The following is a 24,758-nucleotide window of genomic DNA, read 5'->3' as shown; positions in this document are numbered from 1 at the left end:
AGAAGCCTATTTGTTTTTGGCAAAATAATAATTATTTTTTAACAAATAAAATGAAAAATAAAGGTGAGGACTATACTAAGAATAACATCATTAGACGCACATTATTTAAGCAGGTGGCAATCATATTCAAACAATATATTTTTTAATTTATTTTAGCAATTTTATTGAATAAGAAATCAACAGGCGAAAACTCTCTTCAAAATTCCAATCTCAGACGTTTGTTAACAAAGTTTAAAATAGACAAATGACAGGTCTTTCTTTCGATCTATCAATTAATTCCATACATCTATCAATGAATTGTTATTTTGAAGCAGGTGGCAACACTTTCAAAATGTATACATTATAGTTTTTTCTTTATTTCAAAGTTTTTGTTGAAAAAAAAAAATGTCAAGCAGGTGGCAACCCTTCTTAAAACTTTTTTTAACATATACCATTTCATACTCAAATTGCAATATTTCTCTTATCTTTTCATTTCCAATTTTTCAATTTTCACACAGGCCGCAACACATCGTAAAAAATATTTTCAATTATGAATTATTCTATTAGTTATTCTGTAAAAATTTGTTGACTTCTATATTCAAGCCGGTAGCAACACTTATTATGTTTTTTTCAACTGATCGAGTATTACGACGGATAATCTACAAACAAAATTTCAACTCAATCTTCATCCCTGTGGAATCGCTATGTATAGTGCAAGCGAGCTCTAATATCGGAGACCCTATAAAATATGAAAATTTAGCTTTTTCCACTGGTCGGCCACCTCTCCGTCTGTTTTTGGGCGAACTAGTCTTTGAGATCGATCTTAAATACTACACACGCCTTTTTCTCCTGAACAAGCAGCTTATCGCTGATATCGAACCTCTACAGCAACAGTCTCTATACAAATTGAATGATCAAAGTCAAATTCTTCTTTGGAAAACTTTTTATTTGACACGGTATCTTTACGAAATTCGGCGAAGATTATTAACCAAGGATAATCCTGCGGTTCACTCTAGCATATACATAACTGCAATACAAACTGACTGCTCATGATCAATATAAAGCTTTTATGCTATACAAAATGCACAGTTTATTACAAATTCGGTGCAAATAAAGTCAATTTTTTTTTGTTTAGCTCAATTTTGTGATCATAAATATACGTCTTTGATTTTATATACTATGTATAATATATATATGTATGTATGTATGAATGTAGTCGAAACTATCGATAAATATGCATAAATCGACTACGTGACTTTTGTATGCCAATTTGTTTTTTGTTTTGTATTTATTACACTCCAATATAAACATAAACAGCTCAACCGAAGTCAGCTGACCTGACCCACCTGACTTGATGCGATATTTATAATATGTATCTACATATATGTATGTATGTATTTATGCCCATTAAAATAGCTGATGCGCATCAGTCGCTACATATAAACCCACCTGGTCATTAAATATTTATAATATAGTCAAAAAAAAGCCAAAAGACGAGAAACAAAACTTGTTATACGTTTGATACACTGCCTTGAAAAAATATGCTACATACGCACATACAGTACTTACAAATTTTTGTGAATGTCCACGCATACCTACGAACAAAAAACTTAAAAGTGCAAATAAAAATTTAAAAATTATAATTATATTTTGGCCGCATACGCCAAGTAAATTAAATAAGTATTTAAGCAACGCATAAATTTGCGAAATTTAATTGCAACTGTCTCAGCCACTGATTGCCTGCCATTACCTTTGCAATTCGATTGCATGGCCACAAATGGCAGCCGTTTAAAAAATTACTGGCCATAATGCATGCCAAAAAGTGCTGAAAATTCTAATTGCCAACTCTGTAAATGTATTTATGGTATTACGAACCTTGTATTCATTACGCCAAATACTCAAGGCTTGTTGTTGTAGATGGCTAACTACCAAGTAGGTGCTTACATTTGCTAAAGTGTCTGCTGATGGCTCAATTAAAATTGACGAACTGTCAAATTCTTGTCATTATATGCTAATAAAGCTTGAAGTAATTGTTGTTGCTATATTTCACGATGTTTTTCTATGCAAAATGTGCTAATTTTATTGTTAATTATATACTCCTAATTGTTATCGCTCAATTAGCATCTATTACGGTAAAAGTTATATAACAAATTTAATGATTAAGTGATGCTAATTAATAATTGAAAATCGCTTAATTGAAAATTAATAATTTATATAACCTCTAAATTTTATATATTTTCAATTTAATTAAACTATATTGAGCGCAACTTATTACTTAATTAATCATTTTATTATATAATTTTGAATGAGTGGATGGAACTATAATACTAAAAATTGTTCCTTCTACATTTTCTTAGACAAATCCTTAACATTGGTTGCATATACATACATATTTACCAACTTCCCAGAATCTATTTAACATAAATATTTCATGAGAAACTCAAATTTTTTTCGTGGCTACTTTTAATCGGCCGTATTGTAGGGTAAAAATTCCTTAGAACAAAATATGATTATTCATAAGTGTCGATTCTTGTCGAATGATCTTCTAGGGTTGTCATCTTTCTCTAATTATAGCACTGTAAGCAACACCGATTCAAAAAACTTATTGTTAAATAATCTATATAAGTATGGCAGCCCTGCCACAAATGAAAAATTTCGCTTAAGCTGTTAATCTATAATCTCAACTTGTTCATATAGCTACATATATTTTTTCAAAAAGCTGCTCATTTGTCGGAACCCCCAATATCGGACCATCATAGCATATACAAAGCTACCGTACAAACTGAACGACCAAAATCATATCCCTGTATTGAAAACTTTTTTATTTGACGAGATTTCTTCCAGAAATTTCACAGGGTTTATTATTTAAGGCAATAATAGAATCTCCGAAGAAATTGTTCACATCGGAAAACTGCCGTACAAACTGACCGATCAAAATCTAGTTCTTTCATAGAATCTTTAATTTTTTTCGTTTTTAAGGTGTTCCCATGTGTTCTATAATTTAAAATGCATAAAAATATTCCTAAACTATATTTCAAGGCACATGATTCAAGCTCATAATATTGTAATATATTTTAGATTGGGTCACTCGGCGTCCTCGTTACTATTATTATTTAAATCGCATTTATCGCGCTGCTATTTATGTCACAAATTGCATGTGGCAACTTAAATTTAGTTCTCAAAGGCACCTAGCATCGCGCTGTTGATAAATGCATATGCATTTATGCATATATACATTTCTAGATGTATATATGTACTATATACATATTTAAGTACTCCCGGCTCCATCGTCGCTGCTAAGTCGCGTTCCTCACGCATGCATTGAGAAATAATTGAGTAGAGGACGTTGTTGCCATAAAAACCAATTTACAATTCAATTTAAGAATTGCGAAAAGCAACAATAAATTGTGTCAATCAATTTAGAGTTGTTGTTGTATTTTTGTTTTTGCATCATTACAATTTCTTTAGCATTTAATTTGGCTTTAGAAAAGCGAAAGGATGTTAAAAATATATGTATTTATAATATTGGATTTCGTGTCAATAAATTGGCACAGAATTATTGACTAATCGATAAGTAGTTTCTCATTGCAAGCGCTGGATCGATTAGCTAAGCCAAGCTAAGCAAGTGTTTTTTTCCTTCTTTATTTTTACAATAAGATCTTTGTCATGTTAGATAGATTGCATATACGTATCTATGTATATTTGTATATGTATATTTATATATGAATACGATTTTTATCTCATTTCTTGCAGCCAGCTGTTGACAGCTGTCAATAATTGTAGCATTCAGTTTGCTAAACGATCGACAAACGATCATTTTTGCACTGTGTGTCACAGCAAATAGGGTTATGAGTCTGGATGCTATTACATATATACACACATCCATGTATACCTATGTACACAGCGTAATGCAAACGTGTGCAAATATTTATATAAGCTTGTGCAAATTTTCATGCAGCCAACCAACAACAATGACCATATATAATCAGCTTGCTTTTGTTTTGCTCCGTTTTGAAGCTCCAGACCGTTAAGCCAGCACTAGGGGCCGCTGGCATTTATTCAGCTTGGATAACACCATATAAGCTGTTTACTTGTATATTTATAGTTTTTTTTTAATTTCTTATATTTTCTTTGTTATTGGTAGATTGTAAGTATTTATTTTCGTACATTTGTTTGCATATATTTTCGATAAATATTTTCACAAAAATGAACAAAGTTCTGAAATATTTTATAAACAGTAGTACATTTCTTGAAATATGTATTTAAATGTACATATAGTATGTATGTTTGTATATACGATGAATTGCTGATAAATAAAATTTAAAATATATTTTCATCCGATTCTGTGCACTTAATGAATTGCAATAAAGCTTTCGAAAAATTCAAAACTCACTATTCTTTTTTCGTTGCACTTATTACAGTTATTTTGCTTCAAGAAAGTTTTTTGTTTCATTTCAAAGAAAATTAATTTATTTATCGATTTTTAAAGATGCGTAAATTTGTGTTTTTTACTAATCATTGTTTTTAATGTTTAATTTGATCATAATCCATTTTTTCTGAGTGCAAATATAGTTTATTATCATAATTTATTTATATATTTTTTATTATTAATATTTTTATTTTCTTTCAATTAATTTTTTAATACATTTCCAATATTCGTTGTTACCAATTTTTTCTTAAACGGATGTGGTGTATTATTATATATTTTTATTAATTTTTGTTTCTCTGTAAGTATTTTTTTTTTAGAAAAAAATTTAATATTGATTTTTAGTAATACTATTATTTTTTTAACTCTTGTTGTTATTAATAATATTAATTATTATTTCTGCTGCTATTTATTTTTTTATTAAACAATTTATTTAAATTTATTTTTTATATCCTGTTTTATGTAGGTAGTATAATTTAATGTTTTTTTAATATTTTTTTTTAACTTAACCTTCATCAGCGAACAAAACAAATTTAGTACAACTCTTTAAACATTTTATAAAAAACAAATAACAGGTACAATCTTAGATATATGTATGTACATATACCCAACACTTAACCATCCTAACGTACGAGTACATACATACATACATATGTACGTACCCATGCGCAATATGTAATTTTTTTGTCTCCGTGAAAATTGCGTTGAAAAAAACATAAACATTTTTATCATGTACGAAAGCACAAACGACTATTGCCCTTGACCAATATATGTACATATGTGTAGTATGTGTTTATATGTAAGTACATGGTTTTTGTGTTCATTCAATTTAATAAAAACAAATAAATTGTTGTTATACTTCTTAAGTACAAACAAAAGCAAGTAACATCCGCTTAAAATGCAAACTTCCTCAAATTGAGGAAGTGCTAATTACACAACCAAACTTTGCAAGCAAATATAATATAATTTACACATGCTAATGCACACACAAACATTAGGAACTTCATAGAGTTTTGAGGGCACTGAAGAGTTGATTAGAAAATATATTTCTAAATGTCATCCGCTGGCAAGAAATTTGAAGAAAGTGAGATTATTTTAAAATCAAAGCTTACTGAGAGAATAACCGGCTGTAAATAACCTGTTTGCAGTACCTTTTTTCCAAAAATCTAGCAAACAAGCCAGAATAGCTCTGAAATATACAAACATATCATGATATCTCATCTATCCCCTCAGCTGATTGACCATTGCATAGGAAAAAATTAATATAATAAATGTTAATTTAAAATTATCGCTGTAAATGCGTTATTAAAGCATTTCACTAATTAAAAATTCCAAAATACGACAAAATTACATACATACATACATACGACCTATGTCGCATTGCCCCAATTTTTTACAGCTCAGTATCGCCCATTACGAATTAAACTGTGTACTTGCAACCAAAGAAAAATTCTTTAAATAATATTAATTTGTAAAAATTACAAAAATTATTAACTATTTATTTATTCAAGAATTTCAAACGCATGCGCACGGCCAACGCCATAAATAATCACGCATACGCCCGGGTGGCTGCGCGACACTCAAAGCTAGCCAATCAAATTGGAATGAAACTATTATGCACAGCAAAACAAAAAAATGCTGAAACCACTATAAGTAATTGTTGCTGCTGCAAAACCATTGCAATTTAATTATTTCAGACCGTAAACAAGCAAGAAAACTATTATTTTAATTACTAAATCAGAAAAAGATTGTTATTTTCTTAAAGCTCACTTTTTACCATTAAGCTACAGGCATGAATTTGCTCTGCCTACATTGTATAAGCAAGCGCTGAGCAAAGCCGTTGTCGCGCTCGCCTCTAAAACCGCAAGTGGAGCAGGTTTAACCGCTTGCTCGACAAGCCACTAGCCTATTATGGTCAAACAGCCGAGTCAGCATTCCAACTCACGCGTTGATGCGTCAAACAGAGCGCTGTAAACGGCTGCAGTTATTTGGCTGCACAATACAGCAAGCTTGTGGTTAATAATGCAGCTAAGTAATGGAAAAAAATTTGGCCGTAGGTACACACCCAACTTGGAGTTATAAACACTCGCGCGATCAACAAACGTGCGCCTCTCTTACGCTGTCATGCCGTCTCTTGAAAGCAAGTAACCGGTTCGGTGTATTTTTTGTAGCTGATAAACACTCGCACCTACAACTCGTTACTCGTTCGTTATTAAATTTAACTAGTTGGGTGTCTCATTGAGTAATTTGCTTGCTGCTCTCCAAATATGTAGCGCTCGCCTTTTCTCATTAGCTCTCGCTCGTTTGCTCTCTGCTTGTTTATTAACTACTTATGCTTGTATATTCTTTGCACGGCACTCGCTGGCGGCGTTTCACACTCACTAGTACTTGTTGGTGCAGGCAAAAAATTGCTTGTATATTTCTTTGGCCATTTGAAATCCAGTTCACGTTTCACATCATTCGCTTACGCGTTCAATTACTTGTATGTGCGCTGTTCCTCTTTGGTCGTATCAACAACAGCTTTGTCCCCAACACGACTGCAGCTCCTCCACATAGCCCAGTGCTGAGCTCATCGAAAGAACTTGACACCTACTCGTTCTAGTTAGAAGGTTCCTATTTTCACTGTCAAATGCTGCAGAGCACAAAGCGGAACGTTAAATCGACAGCTAAGCACAGCTGAGTTTTACATTTTTATGGTGTTTTCTTTTAGTTTTTAATGTGACCAATTCGGTGGTGGTGTCACAAGTTTCATTGCATAAAATCAAATCAATGTAATAGCAAATTTGTTGTAGCAAATGAAAAATAAATAATTTATAAATTGTGAAATAGTTGTTATATTTGTTGAGGCAACTGAAAATATACGAATAGTTGCGCACAACAACAAAACTAAGTGCATGTCGCCGATGACTATGTTGGAAAACTACGCTACTGTGCAATTTGAAGCGGACAAAATGTGGAAATATCAATATTAGTTCGAGCAAATTGGTCACAAGACCATAAAACCGATTGATAAAATAGTGTAAAACACAGCGAAAAAGAAACAGTAACGAGCGCAAACCGAGAATAGAGGCAGACAGCTAGCAAATCAAATTCGATGTGTGTAAAAACACGAAAGAGCATAAGCAACGCACACAAACACAGAACTAAACAAGCCCACAAAGCTAAAAAATAAAAAAATAAACAAATCGTAAGCGCACAAAAGATTGTGTGAGAGAAACCAGAATAAAAGCAAATGTTGCAGTGGAGCACTGAACGGCAACCGTACAAACGCACAAGACAAGAGAGGCGCTCAATTTCACACGCGCTTCAGCGCCAAACACAACGTGCTCAAATAGCGAGCATACTAAAGAGCAACGAATCGACCGGTAAATTGTACGCACAACTCTCAAAGCTTTCGGGAAGCTTTTTTCGCACAGACACACACACACACGCACAGCACGCTCCATTTTCACGCTCTGTTTATCGTGCGTGTTCGCATTTGTTTATAAACAATAGCACAAAGCGCACAGCGCGAAAACTCAAGGGAAACGACGAACCACTTGCGATATTAGAGCTACCTGTTGTGCGACTACTAAGCTTTCAAAGGTGTGCTTATCAGCCACACAAGTTCTTTTTTGAAAATTTTTTGCTGGATTTTACAATTAACTCGGAAGGAAACCAGCAACCTTAATTAAAAAGCCAGCAACATGTGGTTTGTCATTTCGTTGGTGGGCTGCGCGGTGGCTTTGGCGGCAGCCGGTCGCAAATGGGGGCGTTGGTTTTATTTGCGTTATGGTCGCAACTTCTTGCCGCGTTCCATGTTGACGGGGAAAAATCGCGCACCCACTCCGCCACCGTCGCCGACAAAAGATGTGCAAAGTGTTGAGGGGCTGTTGGATGAGGGAGGCGAAATGCATGAAACGGTGAGTGTTGTCAAACAAAACAACAACAGTTAGATACAATTCGTTGCATAGCACATACATATGTATGTATGTATATAAATCTATATCTATGTGTTCGTTGCCTGCCACACGGGTTTAATCAAATAGACAAACGTGATCGGTCAGCTGTCTCTTTAATCAGTTGTTTGCATGTGGCAACAATAACAAAGCGGTATAATTAGCATCTCTCGACAGATAGAAGTTTGGCGCAGCGATTTCTATGGAATTGTTTATGCAATTTGTTAACAGTTCACATTAAATTTGTTTGTGTTAGTGAGGATTAATGGAGATTCACATTTTATGTGCGGTTTACGGACATGTCGGACCACCTCTAGCTGCTTGCGTAATTTGCACATTTTTATTAATTTGTTGAGTAAAAAATTCGTAGACCTCAGCACGTTTGGAGTCACCGTGTAAGGTTGTAATTAGTTGAAAACTTTAAACGCGTTTTTTGGAAAATCGATTTTTTTGACTTATGCCGGTCTTGCAGAAAATGAGCGATATGTACATTATTTTTCAGCGTGTATACAAACGTGTATATATACATACATATTGTATGTATATTGACCAATTGATACGGACCTATTAACGATAATACATTTAAAGTAGACAATATCACGCTAAAGCAAGGATTAAACAAAGCTTTTGTGAAAATGTTTCAAAAAAAATTAAGTGATGAATTTTCAATGGAATATGTTATTCACACCGAAAAGGCTCACATGCATATCTAAAAAGTCAATATTCAGCGTGGGGCTTAGAAATAAAATGCACCTTCATACTTACGTATATGTACATACTATCTTATACGAACGTGGAAGAAGACTTCTTTTGTTAACAGAAAAATACCAAAAATTTATATAAATAATGACTTTATTTTTTTTTAGTATTTCCACATCTATGTCACTCTGTTTTAATAACATTCTCTCGGAAAATTAATACTTGTACCATAAAAGAGTAGCAAAATATTTAAAAAATAAAAAAAAAAATCTTGAAACTACAAACAAATAATTAAATGTTGACTAAACAGCTCTCCTCTCACACTCACTCTCCAAAACACACATACATATTTTAAATAGTATGCGCTTGTTCGGAACGCAAATGAAAACAAAACACCGCAACTATTTAGTTAGTAAGTGTAATAGATAACAATTGAAAGATAAATATAATAAAAAATAAACTTTCACGTAAGCTAATAAGCTAATAAATATTTGTTTACAAATATAAACAAAATAGTTGGAGTTTTCATGCAAATGTGAATACCACGTGAGTCCGCGGGCAATGCAAACCGGGCAGATGCGCTGCTGACTGAACGTTTCAATGAGAATAATCGCTCGCATGAAATCAGTGTTAGAAAAACATTTTCAACAAACACTCGAATTGATTGCTAAAACAGATTGCTGGCGATGAATCGACTCGCAGACGTGACTTGTTGCGCCGCATACTGCATGGCATGGCGGCGAGTTGACGGCAGCAGCACGCTGGCATTGCAGTTGAAGCGCACGCCTCAAAGGAAAGCGTAAAATGTCAATTAACTTACGACATGTTTTGATTTCAATACAGATGTTTGTGCATCACCCATTTAAAACAACAAAAAGAACAATTAAAACAACTTTAAACATTCAGTCTAAATAGACGACCGCCAAAGTTGACAGTTAGTAAAATAGATGAGGAAAAATATGAAAAAGAAAAAAAATTATAAAAATAAATATAAATTGTCAATATTTAATATCATCTTGCTTCCTTATTGCGCTTGCTTTTGTTGCTTCAAATAGACTTTTATGTCTTGACAGCAATTATGGACAGCCACTCAATAATAAGTGTGTGAACGTGCACTTATGTACATACTGGTGTGATTATTGTAGAAATTACAATACTTTACTGTCAATTGCATTCAAATGCTACTTGAAGTGCTCTTTCACTTTTTTTCTGATTCTACCAAACATTTTTAAAACACAAAGCATTTTCATAAAACCATGAATAAGGCATTGGCCTGCGCCTCTTCGCTCTCGTCAATATGCGAAATTGCACAAAAACATGCTCATTTTAGACATCCACAAAAAATGAAAAATAAACTCAACGATCCTTGTCAATAAAAATGAGACGTAGCCTATATTGAGGTCAATGAAATGGGTGGGTTTCGAATGCACACAAACAGGGTGACTCATGGAATATTAATGAGCTTGCAAGTTAAAACATACAAATAAAAACCATATAAATAAAAAATCAAAATAAATAAAAATACATTTTTATTTACCCAAATCAAAATATAATTAATTTATGTTGAAAAACAAGCGATAATGAATGCAAATTTAAATAAACAAAAAATTAGCTAAATTAAAAAGTAGAAATGTAACATAAAAAAATTCAAAAAATTAATTAAATATAATTAATTTAATTGAAAAGAAAAATAATTAATAATGCAATTGTACAACAAAAATTTCGTTAAATTGATTATATTTAATGAAAATAAAAAAAAAATTGAATAAAATGTTGACAAACATAGTTAAATTAAGAATAATAATATTATTGTATGAAATATTCAAATTTGTGGTAGTTTTATGCTTAAAATTTAATTTGAATGTAAAGACATATTAACAAAGTAGGATGAAATAAAAACCACAATAATATAAAAACAAAAATAATAATAAAATTACTTAATACAATTAATAATAAAGGAAAATATAAGAACGATTTTTAATTATATTGCTAACAAAAACTTATGCACTAAAATTAAGCGATTAAATTTTTTAATGTCCATAAATTAGCATTAACATGCAAAAAACACATTAAATAAAATAAATATCGAACAATCATTACAAAAATAAATAAAAATTAATAAAACTTATACAAATGTTATTTAAAAATACAATAATGTCAAAAAAAATTATAACATTAATAATATACAAAAATATGAAAATATTAAAAACATAAACTATAATAATATAAAAAATACAAAAATATAAATTATAAAAACTATAAATATATATAAAAAAAAATTAAATACCAATTCATATATAAAATAAATTAAAATAAAATATAAAATCACATGAAATGAAAGCCTAATATTAACCAAATCGCAATGGCTTAAAATGCAAACAAAGACATTTTACTTAACGAAACCTTATAAAAGCATTATAAACTAAAATTTATATTCAGTAATAACTAGAATATTCATGAACAATAATTTAAAACAGTAACAATTAAAATAAATAAAAATTAAAATTATGACATAATGGAAATAAAAAAAATTAAAGTAAGTAATAAAACTTTAATTAAAAGCATATAAAAAATTTAATAGTAAAATATTTAATGTATGACAGTTTCAAAATATTTTTTCTTTTTAATGTTTTTATTACTATGAATCACCTTGTAATGGAAAATTGATTTCTTCGTTTATATATATGAGCGATATGTGAAACTAATTGATTTATTAGATCGATTTCAATGCTATTTAAATATAGCACATATTTGCATATACCATGCACATGTATATTTTAGCTGCAATTAACTGGCCAATGGACTTTTTATTATAAAAAATAATTTACCAGAGTTGGGAGAGACTATTCTCAACTCAATTGCTATTCATCGAAATCATAAAATCACACTTGGAGTTTGGTCCAAGTAAATACATATGTACATATGTATGTATGTAATAAGCCGGCTTACAAACCACTAGCATGTGTATAAGTGCCGCCAGCAGCTGCAACGCGGCAGCACTGTTGCTGCGATGCGTTGAAGCACTTCGAACAGCAACAATCACTTCGGCTGCAGCGTCTACCGTAGCTTACAGCCAGGCTATTTGCACTCTTGTCTTCCGCATATTGGCTTAGTAAATACGAATATGTGGCACACAGACTGTTGGCGACGCTGAGTGCAACTCGTATAACTGCATTTGTATGTATGTAAGTTTGTGCTTGGAGACAGTTTTGCTCTCTGATCCTATTTGTCTCGCCTATTATGGCAGCAGTGTATCAAATTACAGTTAACGGGTTTTTATACTGTTAAAATCGTTTTTTTTTCTTTCGTTCTTCAAGCAACATTTCTCTCTGCAATCTCTTTGCTCTTAATGCACTTTTCTTATTTCTTCCATTACCTTGTGTTTTAAGCCTTTCAGTTGCAAATGCATATATGTACATATGTATATATCACCTTTATATATGTATATGTGTATGTGCATATTCACCGTTATATAAAAACTGCATTATTGTGCATATGTGCATTATTTAGCTCATTCTAATGTGGTTTTGTTCGTGTCACTTTAATGCTCGGATGTGCCACTTTGTGGCAACAGTTTATAGCTGTGCCTCTCTCTTGCCAGAACGTGACAAACCGACAACAACCAAGTTAGTTAACGCGAAAAATAAGCAATACGAAAGTTTTGCTCAAGCCTTGCCAAAATTGTTCAAAAGAATACATAACTTTACATACAAATATACATATGTAAAGTATCTACGCATAACTGATGAAATATAAAACTCATATATTTCGAAAGGCACTTTATAATGTTTGCGAATATTCGAAGTGAGCACAAGGTAAATATTTGACGCATGAAGCGTTGCAAAACTAATTTTAAGCAAACAATTCAAATATTTTCAAATGAAAATTATATTTGGCACAAACGATCTGCATGTGTGTTTGTTCAATTGTGTGAGTGTGTGTGTCCATAGTGTCGATTTTGCTAATTTTTTACCTAAAAATCACTGCTTTGCACTCAACACATAATAAAACTGATTGCTCGGGAATTTCGTTTTGCGTTGAAATGTATGCTACATCTAAACACATGTCACTTTGTGTGCTATTATTTTGCACGCAAGTGTGAATAGCGATTTCATCTGCATAACCAATTTGAACCAGTTTGTTGGTTCTATTAATGAAATCAAATGTTGACGGCGAGTGCGAACGTTTCATCCACATGTGAAATGTATTTTAGTCATCCCTATGAAAGCGATAAAGATCGTAAATGCTTTATTATTGCTAAAAGCCTTCATGTGCCACAGATTCATATATATTTATGACGAATTATAAATTTTAACACTGTCAAGGTGGTTATTTCATAATGACTTTGTTGTTTGCAATCAGCAAACTATTGTTTGAAACCAATATGAACTGGATTGTCTTCACATGCGCATTAAATTACTTACATGCACATACATACATACATAGTTTTTGTATAATCACATAATTTTCCCCACAATTAAACGAACTAATGAAGGTCCACCGACAAATTTACCTTAAAAATTATGTACAGTTAAGGAAGCCTTTATATTACGCTATAAAATTTATAGAAAATATACCCTTTTTGACAAAAAGGTTTTCAAAAATATTTAGAGATAAGCTATAGGCAAATCTGAGTAAATAAGTCGACTTCAGCTACTTTTATAGTAATTAGTAACTTTTGTATCTTGAAGTTTTCACGTCATTAAAAATTTATCCAAATTACTCAGATCATTTCATCGATTTAGAAACTTAATTTTCTGTTGTTTAATTTCACAGTACTTCGAATTCTGGAACCTCCAATGGAAAGTTTAAACTAGCGGCTGTTCGTTCGATTTGTAGAGTCCACACCTCTTCTCTTTTATTAAATTTCAAGAAACTATACAAACAAATCTGTTAGAACGTTTCAGGTGGCATTACATTAAAAGCTGCTTTGCGACACCATAGAACCATATCTGTTCTCTTTTACTATTTTCAAAGAATTTCTGTTATATCTGACTAACGATGAACTAGGTTTTTCATTTTCGTAGTGAGTCAGAACATATACTGTACAACAATTGAAAAAAATAAACATATATTGGAATTCACAATTATTGTTTTGCTCAAAACTATATAATTATGTTTAATTTATTAAAGCGGAAGCGATTTTCGAAAAACAAATTGTTTACAAAAGTAAAACAGTTTAGAATACACACTAATGCAGCTTCAGACTATCAGTCATTCGACTGTCCGAGTGTTTGCCCCCACAGCGCTTTGCCCTCATTTCGTTTTTGCAGTCTTTAGCATTGGCAGTCGTGTATTCCGTTTTGTTTACGTTTGAGTCTGCCTTTAATGTGCTTTTCCTTGCTTTACTAAACTCATATTTTGTTGCCTCTGTGCTAAAATGTATTAAAATTAAGCGCATTTTTGTTCGCTTTTTCCCTTACCTCGAAATTTGTTTGTAAAATTTTCTTCCTCATATTGTCTTGCACTGTTTCTCAGACAGTTGCCAATGAGGAAGCAGTCAATTATTCTTTCTTCCCAAGCAGACCATCAATTATTTCATCATTTGTTTACGCTTTTGTTTTGTTGTTTATTGTTGCTGGACTCCATTGCTTTTATTAAAAATAACTTATATTTAAAAATTATGCAAATATTCAATTAAGTGCATAAAAAATATCGCGTGCCTGCCGCAAAGTGTTCCCACATCTCATACATTTACTTCGCACAAAATACTCAAGCAAAATTTAATTTGCTTTTTGAGGACACAAAAAATCACAATAAATGCCGTTTTGTTGCACAAATTTATGGCTGATATCTGTCAATTATGAATAATTAAAGAAATAACTAAAATTAGTTACAAAATGCGCGAATGAGAATGCTTCAATGGGGGGTAGAAAGAAAAAAAGAAAAATATTTTATATTTTTAACTTCGAAGTAATTATTTTTCTTTTGCATTTTTGAATTCAGATTTTCTGTTTCAAATTTTAATTTTTTATTAACAAAAAATTATAAAACATTTTTTTGTAGCTAAGCATAAATTTTTTCTTTTTTAATTCACTTGGTTTGATTTTCAAAAAAATTTTCAAACACTATTAACCGTTATTTCGAAAAAATCCTTTCATTCATATTTCAAGTGGCACAGCAAATTATATCATTTAAATCAATCATGGCGTTATCAAATCTTAAACCCGTAATTAGAAATTAAAATTAGTTAAGTTTTAATTAACTTTTTTTAATTTTGAATTTTCGAAACAATTAACATTTTTGATTTTTGAAATCAAATGAAAATGAAAATTCAAAATTTTTAGAAAAAAAATCGAAATAAATTTAATTTTTTTCTACAATAAAATAAATTTTTGAATTTTCAAAACATATTAAAAAAAATTTAAAAAATTAAATTTATTTCTTTTTTTAATTTTTTAATTTTCAAAACATATTTATAAAACATTTTTGATTTTATATTAATATACATACTTCGATTTTTTTTTAATTTTAAATTTTCAAAACATATTTAAATTTTTTTTTGAAATCAGAAAAATATTTATATTTTTTCGAAAAAAGTTTAACTTCTGATTTAAAAAAAAAAATTATTTTGGAAAAAAGAATTATTCTCAAAATACCATCAAATTCTAATCCCAAAAATTTTTCAGTTTCAAAAATATTTCAATTTTGAGAAAAAAATTGATATTCGAACAAAAAATTAGGAATATTTTCGAAAAATACTTTAAAATTCTTCTTCTTATACTTATTCAAAAAATTGTTGTTTTTAATAAAATTTTATAGTTTAAAACAATTGGGAATATATTCAAAAAATACTATAAAATTATTATTCTAAAAATTTTCGATTTTCAAAAAAATTCTTTTATCAGTGCTTCTTTTAAGCAATAAATAATATAATGAATTACATATATCAGTAATTAAGTACTAAATAGTACTTGGTTGCTTAATGGATAATTGTTACCGAACGAAGTACAAATTGTGTTGTGAATAAACTCTATTTTAAATTCCAACTATCGCACTTAACCTAACAAACAGCGTGGCCATATAATTATCTAAAGCTAATTATAATAAATATTAAAAAATCTCTGGCTACTAAATTTGCGCACACACACCATATGCAAATATCATAACTTTAATTAAATAAAGAAAACAATTGCAATGAGTTGCAAAACAAATAAAAATAAAATTAAAAATAAATGCGAAGGCAAAACAAACCGGCAATTTAAAAGGTGCCTAGCACGGTGTGGTATTTAACGCATACATATTTACATTTTTGCCTCGGCAGTTGCAACAAAAAATGTGAATTTGCCAGAGCTTTACGACTTTTTGCTATTTTTTGCGCGCTCAGTCGCGCAACTGAGCGCCATGCTGTGAGTATGCCAACGCACACACGCACATCGCTACACACACATACGCAAGCCATTGAAGTGCAGCTGGAAATTCTAGCATGCGGTCACTTTAACAACAACACGTTGGCCACGTTTTGAGCCAGACAGTTTAGTCAGTCAAGCAGACACGACAGCAGACCGGCTGCGAAGCCGCTAATAATAAAACTGTTAAGAGTCAGCTGGTGCAACTCGGCGAGAGCCAGCCTCAGACACCCTTCATTCGGTTCAAGCCCGCTGATTGAGCAACAGTTTGTGTTAAATCGTGGAAGCTAGCAGACAGCTTTTGCGAAAAGCGCGGCAAAGCGTGTGGTCCCCGTTAATTTCAAAACAAATTTAAGTTTTAAATTAACGTTGTTTTGTAACGGATTGACCAAATTAAAAACAGAAAAATTAGTGAAAAAATAAAAAAGAGCAACAAAGGCTTCTTTGTAGCTTCACATGCATTTCTGACTGTGTTAGTGGCACACATTTTCCAGATAAAAATACATATACAGAAGCTAAAGATAAAAAAATCGGCATTCCACTTGAATAGCGTGTGAAATTATTACAAAGCAGCAGCGATAACCGCTTATCAGCAATTAGCACTTCGGCGGACCCCTTGTAGTGCACTTAATTAAGTTTAAAGTTCAAGCAGCTTTTAAGCACGATAATTTGTGATAAATCGCAAACTATCTGTGTCTTTGCACTTATTTAAGTATATAGTGTGGTTAAACCGCAATAATTCACAATACTCTGTGGTGCACGTGGTGGCGTATAAGTAACATTCATTGAATTGCCTGCGTTCTGTTTATTTCGGCGCTAAAAAGTTAAGCTAACCAAAAGCGGCATAAAGATGTGCGAATTGGTGCTAAATCCAGCGCTGCGGCGTGAGGTAATCACAAAATTTATAAATACACATTTGTACAAATTTTTTTATTAAATATTTATCTCGGATAACCTAATTTAAAAATATTAGAAAAATAAAAAACCTTGAAATTAAAGAAATATTAAACTTTAATATATTCCCTGAGAAATCTCAGTAATAAATATAAATAATATAATTTTTTTTTTTTAATTTTTGTAAATATGAGAATATCGAACTTTAAAAAAAAATATTAATTTTAAATAAAAAATATATTAATATTTATTTTTCTGAGAAAATGCAGTTAAAGTATAATATGTAAAATAATATATTTATCTCAGAACAGTTTTTAGGATATTTAAAATTTCCAAAATATATATACATGCATACATATATTTATTTACAGAAAACTTGTTCTTGAATTTCTTCTTAAATTTATCTGTTAATGGCTTTATAACATTCTTTTCACAAGAGATTTGAAAATATTTACATTCTTATATAGTTAGTGTCCTTCATATTTTATTGAAAGAATAAAAATATTAAAATCTTCTTTAATTATTTTTTTTCCTGAAATATTTATATTATATTTATCAAAATAAAAATATAAATATAATAAATATTTTTTCAATTATTTGTTTAAAATTTTGAATGAGTTAATATACCAGAATAATATAAAAAAGATATGAGTACATAAATATTTTTTTGATTCATTAGGCCTTTCTAAGAAGGAATCTGAATTCAATATTTTTTTGTAACAATTTTGGGAAATTTACCATTTAATATAACTCTATGAAGTCATGCAAGAAAATTGAAAGCAATCGAAGCAACTGAATTTTCCTCAGACTATATGTAAATGTCTTCCTGCTGTCGTATTTTAAGTGATCAAAACATGTCTACACATTTCTCGCCAGCAAGTACTTTACAAAATGTATTGCTGTACTTATATGTGCATATATAGTTATATAGTTTATATAATCACAACAACAAAAGCGTAAATGTCGCCACCTTGTTTTGCTTTGATTTAGAATTTTTAATTGATACGTGCACAAACGAAAGTCAAGGCCATTTTTCCTCAACCTTCAAGCGAGTTTATGTGCGAACATGCATCTACATGTAAATATGTAGCCATGTACATATATATTATATTAAAAGATATATACTTTATGCATAAAAGTAATGCACGTTTGCGGGCATGAACTTTGTTCCGCTGTGATATTAAATGCATAATTCATGAGTATACTCGTATATGAGCTTATATGTATGTATGAGTTTATATGCATTAACGGTGCGTTGCTAAAACACGCAAATATAAATTACAATTGTGAGGTTGCTCTATATTTTCCCCTTTATACCAGCAGTAAATGGAGCAGAATAAAAAATTGCAATTTATGTAATAAATATGTGTGAGTGCGAGTGCATGTTTGAATGCTTACGGATGTGCATACCCTGAGAGCGAAATCATACCGAAATGTGACATTATTTTCTATCAGATTTTTTTCATATTTCTTTAAATTTTTTAAACCTTTTACGTACGTATATCAATTTTTTTATAATTTTTTTATTTACGCTTTTTTATGTTTTTTTATATATTTTAAATATACTATTTTTTATTAATTTTTCTTTATTTTTTTGTTATACATTTATATTTTTTTTCTTATATGTACATATATATATTTTTATATATTTTTTTTTTGTTAATTTTTTCTGAAATTTTATTGTTATTTTTAATTACGTATATGTACAATTTTTATTTTTACGTTTACTCATCGTACATTTTTTCTTTGTTCTTTTAGATAGTATATTTTTTCGTATAAAATTTTTATATATTTTTTCCTTCTTTCTAAATTTTTCTTAATTTTTTTTTTAGTAGTTTTAATTACTGGTATATTTACATAAGAATTTTTCATATATGTATAATTTTTGTTTTATTAGCTTTTTTTGTTTAATGAAGTGTTATCTCTTCTATCTGTAATAACAGTTTTTGTTGCTTTTGCTTCAAAATTTCTTCCAATTAATTAAAATTTTCCCTATTGGGCTTCTCTATATACGAGCAATTGTACATGTCATGTACTTTGTTCATCATTTGTATATATAAAAAATATTTCCACGGTCAATTTACGCTGAATTTGCTGGAAGTTAATGCTTTCAATATTTCACGTTTGCGCATTTTATATTGCGCTCATACACAGTTAGAAATTGGTTCACATACTTTCACTCATAATTGTAACGTGTGCATATGAATGTATGTGTGACTGTCTTTTTCCCCGCACATAACTGTTGTATAATTTTCTTTTTTTAATCCAATTTATGCGTTCCTATGTGCTGCTGGTGCTGGTGCTACATGTCGTATGAGTAATGCGCTTAATGGAATTAACAAAAAAAATTAAAATATTACTCATACGCCCAGCAGTTTATTTTCCCCTCTCCAACATTATTCTAAGAAATTGTATAATATAATATTTTGCCTGCAAATGAAAACAATGATGCAACTACTTATCACATAATCATCATCAGCTAGTTGTTTATAATTGCAAATGCAGCCGTAGTATTCTAATGAAAAGTATGCACTTGCTCTTCGCGGGAATTTAAATTCAAATACTACAGAATTTTTTCTGTTATAAAAATTACCCCAATAAACGCACATACAACTGTGCATTACTCGCATGCTTTGCAATCACATTTTTTCTTCTTCAATAATGTAGTTTTTTTTATTATTTTTTTTGCCACCTGCTTATTGCTAGTGAAGCCCACTGATTTTCCCACACTCAATCAATTTTCTACTGTGCAAAATACAAGTTTACAGCAGCAGATATGTTTAATGCCTGTAATTCAGCGATTATAACGACTATATCGCAATTGATTTGATGACGTGGCAAAAACAAAAAAAAATACAACAAGTATGTGGAATAAATCAATAACTCAGAGTCACTTATTTGCGCGACTTTGTAGATATCAGCAAAGTACAATGCCGCCTAAACAATTCATAACAATAGCAATAACAATAACAAAAAAATCACAACCGCCAGGTAATTGGCACTTTGTCATTGCCACAGACAAGCGCGCGCGCACACTTTGACAGCTGCGAGTGAAAACACTGTAATTTGTCCAATAAAATGTCGAAATATACAAATTTAGACTCACATATGTGTGTACAGATAATCAATGAAAAATGCTCATATGACAGCAGTGTATGTTATTATAAAGGGTATTCATTGATTTTTATCATTAGTGGGCGTACTTGAGTTAAATATGAATAACAGATGTAGAGGATTGAGTTGGTGTGTGATGAAAAACCCCGAATAAAGTTTGAATCACGATATTTCGGATTCTTGCACTATTTTTTGCGCTTATGGATATACACACATACTTATGGTACATATGTACAAACGTATACATGCGCACCTGTTCTTCTTGTATTTTGGTAATATGATGAAGGCAATTTTGTGATGTCAATGCAAATGAGGAATTAGCACATTTCTGAGTTAATAAATTTAGTAAATTCCAATGCGAATTCTGCGAAAAAATTGTTGTTTGATTAATCGTAGTGGTATACATGATAAGAGATGAAAGTTAATGGGTATTTTACTTTGAAAAGAATTTATAATAGTGTGAATTAGTTAAGATAATTAAATAATGAAGCGGAACAAGTTTACAGTAATGATTTAAAAGTAGCAAACTTTTTTAAATTTTGAAAAAAGAACTCTTAAAAAATTAACCGATAGCTTTGCTTTTCAATTAAATAAAATTATAAAAAAGTATTATATTTACTTAAGCAAATACTGGGAAAAATATTAAGCTTAATTAAAATATAAAATCGCGAAAAAAATAAATATAAATAACACAATAAATGTTAATTGCAAATAACTCTAGAAAAAGTAAAGAATATGTTGTTGTTATATTTTTTTTTGTAAACAAAATTAAAAAAAAGAATATTTGAAAAAAAAATATTTATATTTGCTAGTGTTTGAAAAAATGTAAGGAAGTTGTAGAAAAAAATATTTGAAATAAAAATATTAAAAGTTTCTGCTTTCCTATTTATCATAAATAATGATCACTTTTAATTACTACCTTTAATTCAATTCTTAACATAGTATTACTATTTTGAAATTATATAATCGTTAATACTTACCTATAAAATCACAGGAAAGTTTCAAAAAAGTATGCCTTGTATTAACTTTAAAAATTCAAATTTCTAATTTACTCGTTTCTTCTTTTTTTAATTCTTACCTATCTCAATGTTAAGTATAAATACATATTTATATATCGTACATTTAACACTCAAACATAACTTGTCAGGTCACACCTCTTCACAAATAAAGAATTTCACACCCAATTATAAAGAGCGTCACAATTGTCGCGTAGAAATTTTCCGCAGGAAGTTTAAAAATTGCAATGCAGTAAAAAGCATAATGAAGAATTCATAATTAGCGCAGAAACTGTTATTCTAATATGTAGCAGCTAATTAGTTTGTCATAGATGTCACACCCTTCGCAGTGCCTCAACTTTAAATGGTTTAAATAAAAAATATTTTTTATACATTTTTTTAAGTGATGTGTTGAGATGTTAATATGTTAATATTATAAAAAGATCCGTTACTGAAAATTCGCACTCTTGGCAATGCTGGATTTACCATGTTAAAGACGGTGACTTCCTTTCGAAAACTAATATGGTATGTAACCTTACTAAGTCTGGTCGCAAACCATAGTCACTAAAGACAAGCGAGGTGCACAGCCGACTGAGAGTTTATTTTACTACTGAGTGCTTATCTCAATTGTTAATTAAAATTTACCCAAACTATAATTACAACTTAAAGTGCACTGTTAGACAATCTTTATTTCATTATTAAATACAATAAATATACATACATATTTATGTACATGTATGTGTGTTTTTTGTTTGGAAAATTAAAATTTTCTTATCATGACTTTACTCAGAAACTAGTTATCATCTATATTTATTCTCTTAAAATGTTCAGGACTTTTTGAAATACACACATTATGTTATTTATGTCATTTTTGTGCGCAAATAACAGTATATTGAACCCTGCCTACTCAAGTAGTGTTTACCCAAGGGCTCGCTTTCAAGTGATAAACAAAGCGAACGCGAAGTACTCATTATATTTCTTTACAAAAAACGTATAAAATACCAATATATAATTAACGGCATCTATATTTGTATGAAGCCTCACCCTATTGCAGCAGCAATGCGGCCATCAATCTCAATTTGAATGGCTTCAGTGGCGCTGTCAACAGTTGCCACATGTACACATAAGTCACCAATGCGTATAATGCCTTGTTTACACCACTTCAATTATGGCAAAATCGCAATAATATTTGACCCTGATTGCCAGCGGCGTTCGCGAGAGTAGGTGCATTGACCGCTTCAGTCACTTGTAGCAAAAAACGAATAACAGTAACAGTAATTCAGGGCTTTTTGCCACTAACGGTTTAACTATTGATTACAGTTTGTTTATTTATTTATTGCTTGTTGACATATTATCATTTTTTGTTTGCAGAAAATGTCGAAAACAATTTTGACGCTGAAATTTTTAATTTATTAGCTTTATTCAAGCGCATGCATTGATTTATACGAGATTTGCGCAAACACATGCGAAACAGATAACGGTTATATATATTAAATCGTTTGTAAACTGCTATTTTATTGCGCTGATCTCATCGTTGCTGCTTTGAATACTTTTTTTACCAAGCGTATTTTGAATCTGAAGTACGTCACATGTTGCACGTTGTTCGAGCCATCAGTGCTGATCGGATTTAGTACATTTTTATGCGCATTATATGAATCATCAGTCCACATCACTTTTGGAATTGCCGACTTTTTTGACACAAATTATAGAATTTTGTAAGTCTGAGGCAAAAATAAAATGGTAAGAAAGTCTATTTTTTTATAAAAACCACGCAATACTTTCTTTTTTTTTTATGAAGTTTGCGAAGTAGTGCCGAAAAACAAAGTCAATCTTATTATTACAATACTCATAGCTTCGTTAAATCGGCTGTGCGAACCTTAAAGACTTTATAAACAACTGTCGTCATTGAAAACCTAAAAGTATAATAATAAAAACAAACCTGCAACTGTCTTTCCATCTCTATTGCCTTGGCGCCAGTCTTAACTGTTGCCATAAATTATTTTAATGATAATATTTTTACGCTAATCTGCTTTCTATTTACTAATATACAAAATAAGTTTTTACCAAACTGTATTTGTCCATACATACATATTTATTGACTCTCAAATATTATTGCGCAATACTTTTAGTAGCCGAAGTTATTTCAGTTTCCCAGCGAAAGCGATAAAAATTGATTTGACAATGCTTATAAGTTATCTGTTTGAAAATTTCTTTATGATAAGTGTCAAATAATTTACTTAAAAATATATAATTATGTAATGTTCAAATAATATGTCTTCAAAATATCAAAAAGCCAAAATTTTACACTTCATTTGCAGCACTTCAAAACTATATTTGTGGTTATATTAGGCTGGTTCCCAGTTTTTGCTAAACAATGTTTTCAAAATTTTTTTAAATTTGATTCGTTTAAATTACGGTTTCAGGTATATTTAGCGCTATTAGCCCTATAAGATATATGTATATGGATTAAGATTGTCAAGAATCTGTATCAAAATCATCAATTTTTAAACTCTCCTAATAATATCTCAATCAAGTAAGTAAAAAGTGCAGGTAAATCGGGTTTTGATGAAGTAGAATCTTAATTTTTCCAAATTTAATTCAATTTCTATAAACCATCAATTTTCTTATATTCCGCTTCTTTGCGCAAGATGCAAATTGCAAATAATTTTCTATAAGTTTGTATGAATATTTGAATCAATCTAGTCTCTCAGTTTTTGATATATTCAACTGAAATTTTGCACACGTCCTTTTCACCCCAAAAAGCTGCTCATTTGTCGGAACCGACGATATCGGATGACTTAACTTTTAATTTCTTTTCAAATTGTTAGTAATGTGTAAGTAAAATAATTTCACATAATTATTTTATTGGCCACGCAGTATCCTTCAAAAGTTGACTGATAAGCGTAATCAACTTAATTTCTCTCAACCCCAAAAACTACATGAGTACAACGAACTAAATTAACCGTCTCCCTAGTACCATCAGTTTGTCCCTGTCTTAAATGCTGATAACCACTTTTCTTGCGCTTTATATATAAAAACATACATACATACATATAAATATATAAACTTCACTACTCCGTTGCTTTCCCCACTCCACTCTGTTTACTTTGAACGGCAGAGATCGCGTGCGAATCTCGATTATTTTGAATTTTATAGCCAATTGAATGGCGCTTATCGCAAATAATGTCCAATATCGTGATTTGAGTGGAGTTAACCCACTACAAAGCGTCAACAGAGACATTGTGAAATATTGAAATATAGCAAACAAACATAATTTCAATTATACTTATATATGTATGTAACTATATTTCTCCGATAATAAAAGTGTCCAAGCCGCCGAGTTCGCACCCTTAACTACTCCGTT

The 24,758-nt window shown here is 30.4% G+C and overlaps 1 protein-coding gene across 28 annotated transcripts in view; it reads left to right on the top strand.

Moving 5' to 3' along the window:
• LOC105226572 (TLD domain-containing protein 2) overlaps positions 1-24,758 on the top strand; it is a 240,692-nt gene that overhangs the window by 205,875 nt on the left and 10,059 nt on the right. The window contains exon 1 of one of the 28 annotated variants that reach the window (XM_019990389.3): positions 6,734-8,307. The exons of 26 other annotated variants lie outside the window; for them this stretch is intronic. In XM_019990389.3, coding sequence (XP_019845948.1) covers positions 8,092-8,307 — 216 coding nt within the window. In that variant the 5' untranslated portion in view covers positions 6,734-8,091. Of the gene's footprint in view, positions 1-6,733; positions 8,308-16,486; positions 17,281-24,758 lie in introns of those variants that run through there. One more of the 28 variants, XM_019990392.3, reaches the window with a different exon arrangement.

The sequence above is a fragment of the Bactrocera dorsalis genome, chromosome 2 (assembly GCF_023373825.1).
Source record: "Bactrocera dorsalis isolate Fly_Bdor chromosome 2, ASM2337382v1, whole genome shotgun sequence".
In the NCBI taxonomy this organism is placed as follows: domain Eukaryota; kingdom Metazoa; phylum Arthropoda; class Insecta; order Diptera; family Tephritidae; genus Bactrocera; species Bactrocera dorsalis.
Note: the sequence above shows the minus strand (reverse complement) of the source record. Positions and strands in the feature narration are given on the sequence as shown.